Below are 11,286 nucleotides of genomic sequence, written 5' to 3' on the forward strand. Positions count from 1 at the left end.
CCATGACCCCTAAAGATTCTGATTTCAGTAGTGTTTAAAACTTCCCCGGGTGTTCCCAATATACAACCAAGGCTAAGAACCACTGGTCGATTCAGTTCCAACTCTTTAACTGCCAGGGAAAATGAAGATGAGTCATTACCATTCTCAGCATTTAATCAAAACATCTGATCTTCCTACAAAGAAGCCCAATTTTAAGCTTTATGAGAGTTTTGTGGCCTGTTTTGTTCTCCACTGCATCCCTAGCCCCTAGAACAATGTCTGAAACGAGTCGACAGTAAATATTTGTAGAGGAAACAAATGAATAAACACACTCCTAGTTTTTATTCCACAAGGACACATCAAGTGCTAGTCTGTGAGAGGCACTGACCTAAGTTCTAGGGAGCTGGCACTGAGCCAGTCCAATAAACCTTTGCCATTGTGCAGTGTCCATTCTAGACCAGCACTATCCAATAGAAACATCATGTGAGTCATGAGTATCGTTTTAAATTTTCTGGTAGCCACATTAAAGAGATAAAAAGAAACAGATGAAATTAATTTTAATAATGTGTTGTATTTAACACATTATATTCAAAATACTATTTTAACATATAAACAATATAAAATTATTTTACAACTTTATTGACGCATTAAAGGGCATACGATAAAATGTAAATTTATATCAATATGATATAAATAAAATACGATACAGTATGACAAAATATAAACCCAACTACAAAAATTACTAATACATCATTTGACATTTATTGTTTTCACACCAAGTGTTTGGAATCTGGTGCATATCTGACACTCACAGCACACCCCCAGTAGGACACATGCCAGGGGCCATGGGCCAAGGGCCACCATATCGGACGGCACAGTTCTGGAGGGCAGGAGAGACAACAAACGAGTAAGCAAACAGATTTGTCATTAGAAAGGGAGGGGAAGGAAAGCCTCTCTCAGGAGGTGATATTCAGCAAGGGAATGATTGAAAGGCTCTAAGAAATTAACAGAGAAAAAGCACCTGTGCTTTTGGTGCTGAAACTAGAAATGTGTCTTCAGTATGATTCTGGATGTGCTTTGTAGCATCTTGTGGTTGTCGAGGAGATCGTAATGTAATATCCTAAATTACCAGCTTCCATCCCTAGGACTCTCTCCCAGGTTCTCTTCCTGGTATAGCCTAACCTGTGATCCTGGAGCTCAGCTAGCTCCTTGAGTCCCAGAAACCAGCTGAGGCAACGCTGAGATGCAGAAAAGCCGGATGTCCTCCAGCCTACTGGGTGAGATGACTGAGGACCAAAGGGCCTCTTTTCCCCCTGCCGGCAGTTACGAGAAATACAACACGGAGCATTTTCCTGAGAGTTCTTTGATCCTTGCCAGCTGAGCAGAAAGGATAGGGGCCCTCCACTGGCATCAAGGTTCTACCCCGTGTTAGTCCAATGAATAGGGCATTCTGAAAAGAACTCCAGATTACTAGAGAGAGAGCGCCACACTGTTGTCTTAAAGTCAGGTGAAATCACATTTTGAAATTTTCCTTGGCTGAAATGTTACCAGGACCCATATTAAAATATGTGAATACTTGATTATTATAAATATTATACTTATAATCTATAATTTTAAATGTTGTGAAAAACATAAATTATGATTAATTTATTTAAATATTTAAGTTGCCCTCTCAACACCTGCTTGGGGCAGTAGGCATCGTGAGATCCACAGCTCTCTCTTCTTCAGTGTTTTTTCTTAGATGAAGGGATTATAATTCATACAATTCATTTTCTTTCTCCAATTAGTATCATAACTGTCCACTGAAACCCAAGACTTCCCGTGCAGAAGCCAGTTACTGAATTGTTTGCATTTCCTTCCTCAAACCTATTAAATTCAACCGGATGAGAAGTCCGTTGAGGAAAACCAATAGATGTTGAAAAGACATTTATTTAAGCCCCATCAGAACAACTAGCAATACAAAGACAGTAGTTTTAAGTTTCAAGAGTATTTTTAAATGACATTGTGAATTTGCCAGTAATTATTGTAAAATACAACATAATCAAATCGATTTTGAATGTGACGTTTTTATTTTTTTATCCTATTTATTTATTTATTTATTTTGAGACGGAATCTCCCTCAGTCGCCCAGGCTGGAGTGCAGTGGCGCGATCTTGGCTCACTGCAAGCTCCGCCTCCCGGGTTCACGCCATTCTCCTGCCTCAGCCTCCCGAGTAGCTGGGACCACAGGCGCCGCCACCACGCCTGGCTAATGTTTTTGTATTTTTAGTAGAGACGGGGTTTCACCGTGTTAGCCAGAATGGTCTCGATCTCCTGACCTCGTGATCCGCCTGTCTCGGCCTCCCAAAGTGCTGGGATTACAGGCGTGAGCCACCGCGCCTGGCCCTTATTTTATTTATTTTGAGACAGGGTTTTCTTCTGTTGCCCAGGCCGATGCAGTGGCTGGTGCAAGCACGGCTCACTGCAGCCTCAACCTCCTGGGCTCAAGCGATCCTACTACCTCAGGCTCCCAAGCAGCTGGGACTACAGGCATGCACTACCACACCCAGCTAATTTATTATCATCATTATTATTACTTGTAGAGACGGGGTCTTGCTATGTTACCCAGGCTGGTCTCAAACTCCCAGGCTCAAGTGATCCTCCTACCTCAGCCTCCCACGTGCTAAGATTACAGGTGTGAATCATCACGCCCCAGACTTACTTTATTTTTGACAATTCCTGTCATTGTAACTGCAACAGAGTTTGCTTTCTTTAAAAGTCATTGAAATGTGTAAGGAACTTTACAGGACAACATTTAACAGAGCTATCATGCAACAGAGAGGCGTGGAAGACAGTGGTTAAGAATATGGATTTGGTCGGGTGTGGCGACTCACACCTGTAATCCCAGCAGTTCGGGAGGCTGAAGTGGGAGGATGGCTTGAGCCCAGGAATTTGAGACCAGCCTGGGTAACACAGCGAGACCCTGTCTCTACTTTCAAAAATTTTTAAAATAACAATTTAAAAAGAATATGGGTTTGAATTCTGTCCTCCACTCACTGGCATTATGACCATGGGCTAATTGGCCTTGCTTGTATATCAATTTTCCCCTCTGTAAAATTGGGGATAAAATAGCACTTGCTGCTAAGGCACGTGTGAGTCACCTCAGCACTCAATAAATGTGCGCTCGAGCAGCTTAAAAACGTGCACGTTGCGGCGGGGTGTGGTGGCTCACGCCTGTAATCCCAGCACTTTGGGAGGCCGAGGCGGGGGGATCACGAGGTCAGGAGATCGAGACCATCCTGGCTAACATGGTGAAACCCCATCTCTAATAAAAATACAAAAAATTAGCCGGGCGTGGTGGCGGGCGCCTGTAGTCCCAGCTACTCAGGAGGCTGAGGCAGGAGAATGGCGTGAACCTGGGAGGCGGAGCTTGCAGTGAGCCGAGGTCATGCCACTGCACTCCAGCCTGGGCAACAGAGCGAGGCTCTGTCTCTAAATAAACAAACAAACAAACAAATAAATAAATAAATAAATGTGCAAGTTGCAAACCTCATGATGATTTTGCTAAAATAAAATCATAACCAAGATTGTTCTGTTTGCATCATATTTTAACATTTGAAAAGAATGCCATCTTTATTATATTACCATGTTTTGCTGGAGATTTATTATTTCAAATATTTTACAGTAATTTTTATTTTATCAAAATAAATTTGTTTTAGGTATTAAAAATTGCACCTATAAATTGCAAAATAAACGTGTTTTGTTATATGTGGTAATGGCACGGGTAGCGGGGTGGAGCAAAGGACTCTGCGTTAGGGCCCATTTGTATGAGTTATAATCCCAAGGCGGACAACACTAGAGTTAAATCAGGAACAGCGCTTGGAAGAGGAAACCTAAAGTCCTAATTTTAAGGAAGTGTATGTGATTTACAGGAGGACCATTTTTGCTAGGCCTTGGGTTAGGCTGCTGAACTCCAGTTCTCCCAATCAGTGATGCAGGCAGGATTCAGAACAAACCTGAATGCTTTGGGCTGAAGTTTGCTGCAAACTTTCAGGACAAAGACCCCAAATAATATGATCTTTTGAACACACTAAGAAATGCAAACTGAGTGGTATTAGATTTTTAAAATACACCTGATTTAGAAGTTGATCCCATAGATGGTTATCACAAAGTCATCCCATCACAATTTTAACTTCAGTGCAGTGGCATTTTACTAGTTTTCGAGGCAGAGTGAAAGGAAAGACACCATGTCTGTATTAGAAAAAAAGCAGATCTTGGCCGGGCATGGTGGCTCACGCCTGTAATCCCAGCACTTTGGGAGGCCGAGGCAGGTGGATCACCTGAGGTCGGGAGTTTGAGACCAGCCTGACCAACATGAAGAAACCCTGTCTCTACTAAAAATACAAAAAGTAGCCAGGCGTGGTGGTGCATGCTTGTAATCCCAGCTACTTGGGAGGCTGAGGCAGGAGAATCGCTTGAACCCAGGAGGCGGAGGTTGCAGTGAGCCGAGATCGTACCATTTCACTCCAGCTTGGGCAACAAGAGGGAAACTCCATCTCAAAGGGAAAAAAAAAAAAAAAAAAAAAAAGCAGATCTTTTCTGGAAGTGTTCTTGAACTATTCCAGGACACTTCCAGTAGGATCCCACATATATAGAGCAGAATGAAAGATACCATGTATGCACTCACCTAGGGTCTTCTCGAATACAGCTCACCTGTTAGATGAAGGCCTTGCCTGTCTGCTGATTTTCCCTCCACACCCACCCAGATTTGGGCCTGCCAATCAGCGTGATCCTCCACACCTTTCCCTTTGCACTGTTCCCAGAGGTGCTTGGGGCACACCCATCAGCACTGGGCCCTGAGTCCCTAGGTCCTCACGATGATACCTCTCTTCCCCAGTGAAAATTCAAGGATCTTTACCTTCGCAGAGGTGAGCTTTTGTTTCTTTCTTGCTTTCAAAACCAGGAAGGGAGTCAAATCGCATTTCCTTGGCTTTTTAGCATCCATTTGAGTCCTGCAAGAGGGAAAGTAAAAAATAAATTGGCAGGAGGAGTCAAATCTAAGTAATGGCCCACACACTCAGGGACAGAAGAAAGCAGGCAGGTTTGAAGAAGAGAAGGCAACAGGCTTAAAAGCAGGAGCAGGGTCCCTCTTTCTCCCTTGCTTCCTTCTGATGGTCACGTGAGGTCAGGAGGTCAGAGCAAGAGACAGAAGCCAGGGAAGCAGGAAGAGATAATCCGGTGATTAGCAGTTTAGACAACCAAGCCGGAAAAAACCATTTCCCCTACTTCACTGGAAAGTAAACCTCATGCTTCTGCCACAAACACAATATCCCCCTACAAGATGGGCATATTCGTGGGCTACTTAGACAGTTTAATGCCTATAGAAAAAGAAAAGGGGGACAATTGGTAGAAACACTTCCTCTAACTCTCATTTGGCCATGTTTGCATCTTTTTCATTCAGAGCACAGTTCTGTTAATAATTAACTTACTGCAAAACAGAAAAAAACCTTGCACACGTTCATGGAATCTAGTGTAAGCAATAATTTCTATAAGTGGAAGGTGAGTCTTAGAGGGGTCTCAGGACACTCACATTCCCTGTTACATTAGCAGAGCACCTGCTGAAACTGCTCACTCTGTGTCCTCTGCAAGTCCCTTTTCAGCTTCTAACCTTAGCCAAGAGCCAAGGGAATAGAGAATACAGGAAACAGGGGCAGAACAGGAACCAAAGCAAATGTTATCACAGCTTCTGCAAATCACTCCCCTGGCAGGCTCTTGCAGACGCCACATAAATGATGATGGCACCACAACTCTGAAAGTATTCAGAGGATTAACACAAAGTCATGCTACCAGGTATTGTGGCATAACTATTAAAAAATCAGAACTTGTCCATAAGGGGAAGTTAAAAAATCATGGCACACATATGTTTTATGAAATATAATGCAGTCATTTAAAAAATAAGGTAGATCTTTATATGTGCCCATAATGTATTGAGCAAAAACAGTAGAACATGTGTGTAATATAATCCTATATTTATTTAACAAAAACCAAAATGCTTGCATGTCTTTATACAGGCGTATTGAAAGATCTGGAAGAAGTGAACTATAATAGTGACCTCTAAGAAGTAGGGCTGGGGGAGGTAAGTGGGAACATTAACTATAATATACACACACATACATACAATATGAAAAAATTCTGCACAAAAGCAAACAAAAATTACCAGTAACTTCTCTGCTTATGATCATAGTTTCACTTCTTCCTTCTCTCCTTTCTTTCTATAAACATTTGCTGAGACAATTTCACTGATAAACCAGACATGGTCTCTGCCCTCAAAGAGAACTCCTTATCCAGGAAAGGAGGTACACAGAAGAAAGTAGATCATGACAATGCATGTGATCAATGTATTAATACAGGCTTGTGCAACCAGCTCCCAGAGCATGCTTGCAGGTGTTGACTAAGTCGGCTGGGGGAGCTGAGGAAGCCTTCACGCTTGAGCAGGTAGAACCATCTCTGAAGAATGAGCAGGGCAGGCGGGAGTGTCAAGGGCAGATGGAGGAGGACACACAAATAACATAAATGCGAAAGAACATTGTCTTTTCCAGAAATTTTGAGCACTGTCCTTGGACATTGCTAGTGGAGGGAGGTAGATGAGGTTGTAAAGGGTCACATAGTCCAAGTTGGAGTCTTGGAACCTACGTGGCTATGCTAAGCCTGGGCTGAAGATCAGATGTGTATTCTGGTACCATCTCTCTGGCAATATCATGAAGCACGATTTGGAGGAACTAGGAAGGCATTTTGGGTGTCTAGGTAAGAGGGAATGAGAGTCTCAACCAAGGCAATGACAGTGAGGATAGAAGTATGAACTTGGGAAAGACCTGGGAGACAGAACAGGTGAAATTTTGCCCACCAACTGGACATAGAATTTGTAAAATCTCAACTTTGGGCAAAAACGAATACAACAATTTTTCCTGCCAAGACTCTGCATCGAGTGTTGCCTTCCTTTACTTCACAGAGATGTAGGTGACTATGAAAGTACATGTGGGATAGGCATGGTGGCTCATGCCTGTAATCCCAGCACTTTGGGAGGCCGTGGCAGGTGGATCATCTGAGGTCAGGAATTCGAGACCAGCCTGGCCAACACGGTGAAACTCCGTCTCTACTAAAAATACAAAAGAAGTTAGCTGTGCGCGGTGGCTCATGCCTATAATCCCAGCTACTCGGGAGGCTGAGGCAGGAGAATCTCTTGAACCCAGGAGGCAGAGGTTGCAGTGAGCCGAGATTGCGCCACTGCACTCCAGCCTGGGCAACAGAGCAAAACTCCATCTTAAAAAAAAAAAAGGTAAATGTGAAATCTTCCAAACAACTGGAGCCCTTTCCTCTGTTCAGCTCTGACAGCTCTGGAGGTAGAGAAGGAGCAAACACTGAAGGAAATGCTGAGGAATCGTGGAGTCTTGTCTCAATGCCACCTTACACACACTGCCATGATTTTGAATGAGCCGTTTGTCCTCTCTGTGCTCAGTTTCCTCACCTGCAAAATGATGAGACTGGACCAGATGACTTCTAAAGTCCCTTTAGGGTCTAAATTTCTTTAATTCTACAAAAATACTGACAGATTAAAAAAAAAAAAAATCTGTTGTGACTTATTCCAACTTTGCCATCCCTTAGATAATTCTGTGATTATTAAAGACTAATTTGTGCCTTTCTTATTTTATGCATGAACTCTGGCTTCCAACAGTACAACTTAACCCTTGCTCAAACCTTTGCAAATGCTACCTTTTTATCCTCAAAATATGTGGTGAACTATGTGGAAAAGAATTAAAATGCTTTTTATATTTCGTTTGTATCTTGTTACACGAAGGATTGAAGATAACCAATAAACTCAGCTCAGAACTAGAGTGAATGTTCCTTTGAGAACTGAAACCAAAAGTTTGGCCATCCTCATTTCCATCTTACATGCGGATGAGAGTTCCCCTTCCCCTTCCTCTCTTTCCTTGAGTGTTCAGTGGTGCATTTGCCTAGAAGTTCATTTTTTTTACTTGGTCAAGAGCTTTCGCATAACTTAATTATCTTAGGTGTATATATTTTTTGTCTCATATTGATTGTTAATCTTTCGGGGACACAGATGGTGAGCCTGCATTTTTTAAAAATTCCTTTTGGGGTAAGGACAGTGACTTGTCTATTGAAAACTTGGTACAAATTTGCTGAAGGAAGAGAAATCTAAAATAGATTAATTCATCAAAAAATTCCAGAGCATCAACTGCGTGCCAGCTACTGTGCCAAGCATGGAGGATTCAGACATAAATAAAACAGAATCCTTGTTTTCAAGGAGTTCAAAGTCTCAAGGGCAAGACAGATCCACAGAGGTGCCAGCCTTACTGCACTGCATAGTATTTTATAGTAATACACATACATTATCTATGTGTAGAGTACTTCAATATCCAGAAAGGAAACAAGTCTTTTGAGATTTACCTGTTACGATTTTAGTATTTCTACTGCAATTGCCAGTTGCTTGATCTTTACGTCCTGGGGGCTGTCTTTGGGGCAGAAAGTGTGGCAGTGTAGGGTTTGCAGGGATTCCGTTTGCATTCTGTGAACAGGTGATAATGTTTTTAATGAACTTAAGTTACATTCATTTTTTAATTGATACATAATAGATGTATATATTTATATTTATATAATATATAATCAAGTCAGGGCTTCAAATTATTCACTACTAGCTGTTTTGAAATATACAATAGATTATTGTTTACTATTTTCATTCTACTGATTTATTGAACACTAGGTCTTTTTCTTTGATCTGACTGTATTTTAAGTCACACTCATTTCTGCCAAAGAGAATTCCTTGGACTCTCTGCATATATCCCTGAAACTTTTGAGGGTTCACGGACTCCCAGACTCTAAAGAGCTAGAAGAGGTTTTGGAGACCATTTCATCCATTTTCCCACACAGGGAAAGAATCTTCTTTCTATGGTATTCCTGACAATCACTCTGTCTATACTGGAATATTTCTATGACCGAGTGCACTGTTTTTCTAGGCAACCCATTTCACACTCGACTGTTAATTTACAGATGGTTGGTGCTTGGTATTTCTTGGAAGAATAAACTGTATTGAGCAAAATTTCCTCCACTGATCCTTGGTATCCTCTGCAGAGTACTAAGGAACAAATCTGTCTCTTTTCTACCCAAGAGTTCTTGAATGTTCAAAAGCTGAGTAGAGAAAAGCTTTCTCTCCCCTGCACCTCCTCATCTCCGGGCATTCTGTGAAGATTTTTCAAACCTGTCTTCACATGATGGCACATCCAGGCCTGACAGAGAGCACCTGCCTTGTGGTTGTTCCTATTTTCTAGTTTTTTATGATCTCAAAGTAGCTACAGTTTCTAGAGTCCGGATTATGTTCTACTTGTTGCTAAGTCAGGCAGCAAGACCATGTCCTTTGATGTGCTCATTGCCTTTCTATTAATGCAGCCTCCACCAGCATTTGCTCTTTTGGGAGCCATCACAGCACACTCACGATGGGCTCAGAGCCAGCTGAAACCACTAACTCCCAGAACTGGGTCCTCCACACGCTTGAGAACTAGGCATTCTAGCCAACAATATGTGGAGTTGGAGAGGGCAAAGTCACGGGGAGAGTGGCTGACAGACTGCTAGAGAGTCCCTTCCGGTTTACCTCTGCTTTCTCCATAAGGACCAAAACAAACAAGAGAAAGAACAGATGTAAGCAACGGAACCAATCAGGTAGAGCTCATGTCCGAAGAATGTCTTAGAACTCCTAGGTTTTCCATACCGACCACATGTAGGTGATTAAATCGCTCAAGCAGGACAAAGGACATTTCCATGTGCTGTTTCCACCGTTTGAACTTTTCCACTAAACGGCCTCCTGCTTTTGCCAAGTCTCCACTTAAGCCTGGACAGTGAAGCCTGAATTAATATTGATGATGCTGTCGGTTGCTTAAGACATGTCAGAGGGGTCACAATTTTCCTAAACTCTGAGGGACTGCTGGACATTTCCAATGCGGCAAATGTCACAGAATAGCCTTTAAAATCCCTCAAACTGTGCATCGTTCATCACTTTTTTTTTTTTTTTTTTTTTCTTGAGACGGAGTCTCGCTCTGTCGCCCAGGCTGGAGTGCAGTGGCCGGATGGATCTCAGCTCACTGCAAGCTCCGCCTCCCGGGCTCACGCCATTCTCCTGCCTCAGCCTCCCGAGTAGCTGGGACTACCGGCGCCCACCACCTCGCCCGGCTAGTTTTTTGTATTTTTTTAGTAGAGACGGGGTTTCACCGTGTTAGCCAGGATGGTCTCGATCTCCTGACCTCGTGATCCGCCCGTCTCGGCCTCCCAAAGTGCTGGGATTACAGGCTTGAGCCACCGCGCCCGGCCTGTTCATCACTTTTTTAAGGAAAGATTTGCTAATATTGGGAATTTCCTCGGAGTGGCAGCTCTGGGTGTGTGATCTACATACACCTTAGCGTGCTTTTGTGTCAGGGGCTGGGCTGTGGTTGAGCACAAAGGTGCCCAGGCATATGGGCTGGGTGGGAATATGAGTAATACCTGCCAGAGCCTCACCAACGCGAGGCGCGTGGTCGTGGACCCACTTACGACTGACAAGAGGACATGCAGCAAAGAAGAGAAAGAAAGGGAGGAAGAAAGTCTCGCGTCCCAGTGAGGGCTGGGAGCACAGTTCCAAGGTAGGTCTAATGAGTTCCTCAGAACCCCTCGCTCCCTGTCCTGCACTCAGCTGGAGTCGGCGATGCAACAGCATCTTAACAGAAAAGTATACTGATGTTGGATTCCGGGGATGCAGTCGTCGCAAAACCTACAACTGCATTTTCCTTGTCTGTGCACCACCCCCCGCCTCTCTCTCTCTTTCTCTGACCCACACTCCCCAGTCTACTCTTGCATTCCGCACGCTTTTCATTCTCCCCCACGACCCCGTCGACCAGAAGCTTCGTGGCCTAAAAGAGCGCAGTCGGCCCTAGCTGGCTCGTACTCGCGCCGGACTGCACGCGAAGTACCAGCCTCCGCGGCCCTTACTTTGTTCCGGTGCGGGTAGGCGGCGGGAGGAGCTGCATGAGGATGGCGCCGACCGCCCGCCGCTGCGGGAGGCTGGGAGAGCCCGGCCGAGTGCAAGGGACGGCCACGCCCTCCTCCCGTCGCTATAGAAACGGCTTCCGCCCTTTTTGTGACTCCGGAGCTGAAAGGGCCTACTCAGGCTATGGTCCCAAACCACCTTGCAGAGTAGCAGCCTCAAGAACATACTTCTCGTCCTCCCACTCGCATTCTCTTGCCCCAGTTCTTTAAAGCATAGGGCAAGAATTGAACAAAATCTCAG

General features: G+C 43.9%; 1 protein-coding gene across 1 annotated transcript in view; it reads right to left on the reverse strand.

Moving 5' to 3' along the window:
- The window catches only part of DYRK4 (dual specificity tyrosine phosphorylation regulated kinase 4), a 51,981-nt gene extending 40,919 nt beyond the window's left edge, over window positions 1-11,062 (reverse strand). The window contains exons 1-2 of the mRNA XM_025402267.1: window positions 10,989-11,062; window positions 4,876-4,969 (exon numbers count right to left, since the gene is read on the reverse strand). Of these exons, the coding sequence (XP_025258052.1) occupies window positions 4,876-4,969; window positions 10,989-11,026 (132 nt within the window). The 5' untranslated portion in view covers window positions 11,027-11,062. The remainder of the gene's footprint in view (window positions 1-4,875; window positions 4,970-10,988) is intronic.
- Between the last annotated feature and the right edge of the window lie 224 nt (window positions 11,063-11,286).

Source organism: Theropithecus gelada, chromosome 11, assembly GCF_003255815.1.
Source record: "Theropithecus gelada isolate Dixy chromosome 11, Tgel_1.0, whole genome shotgun sequence".
In the NCBI taxonomy this organism is placed as follows: domain Eukaryota; kingdom Metazoa; phylum Chordata; class Mammalia; order Primates; family Cercopithecidae; genus Theropithecus; species Theropithecus gelada.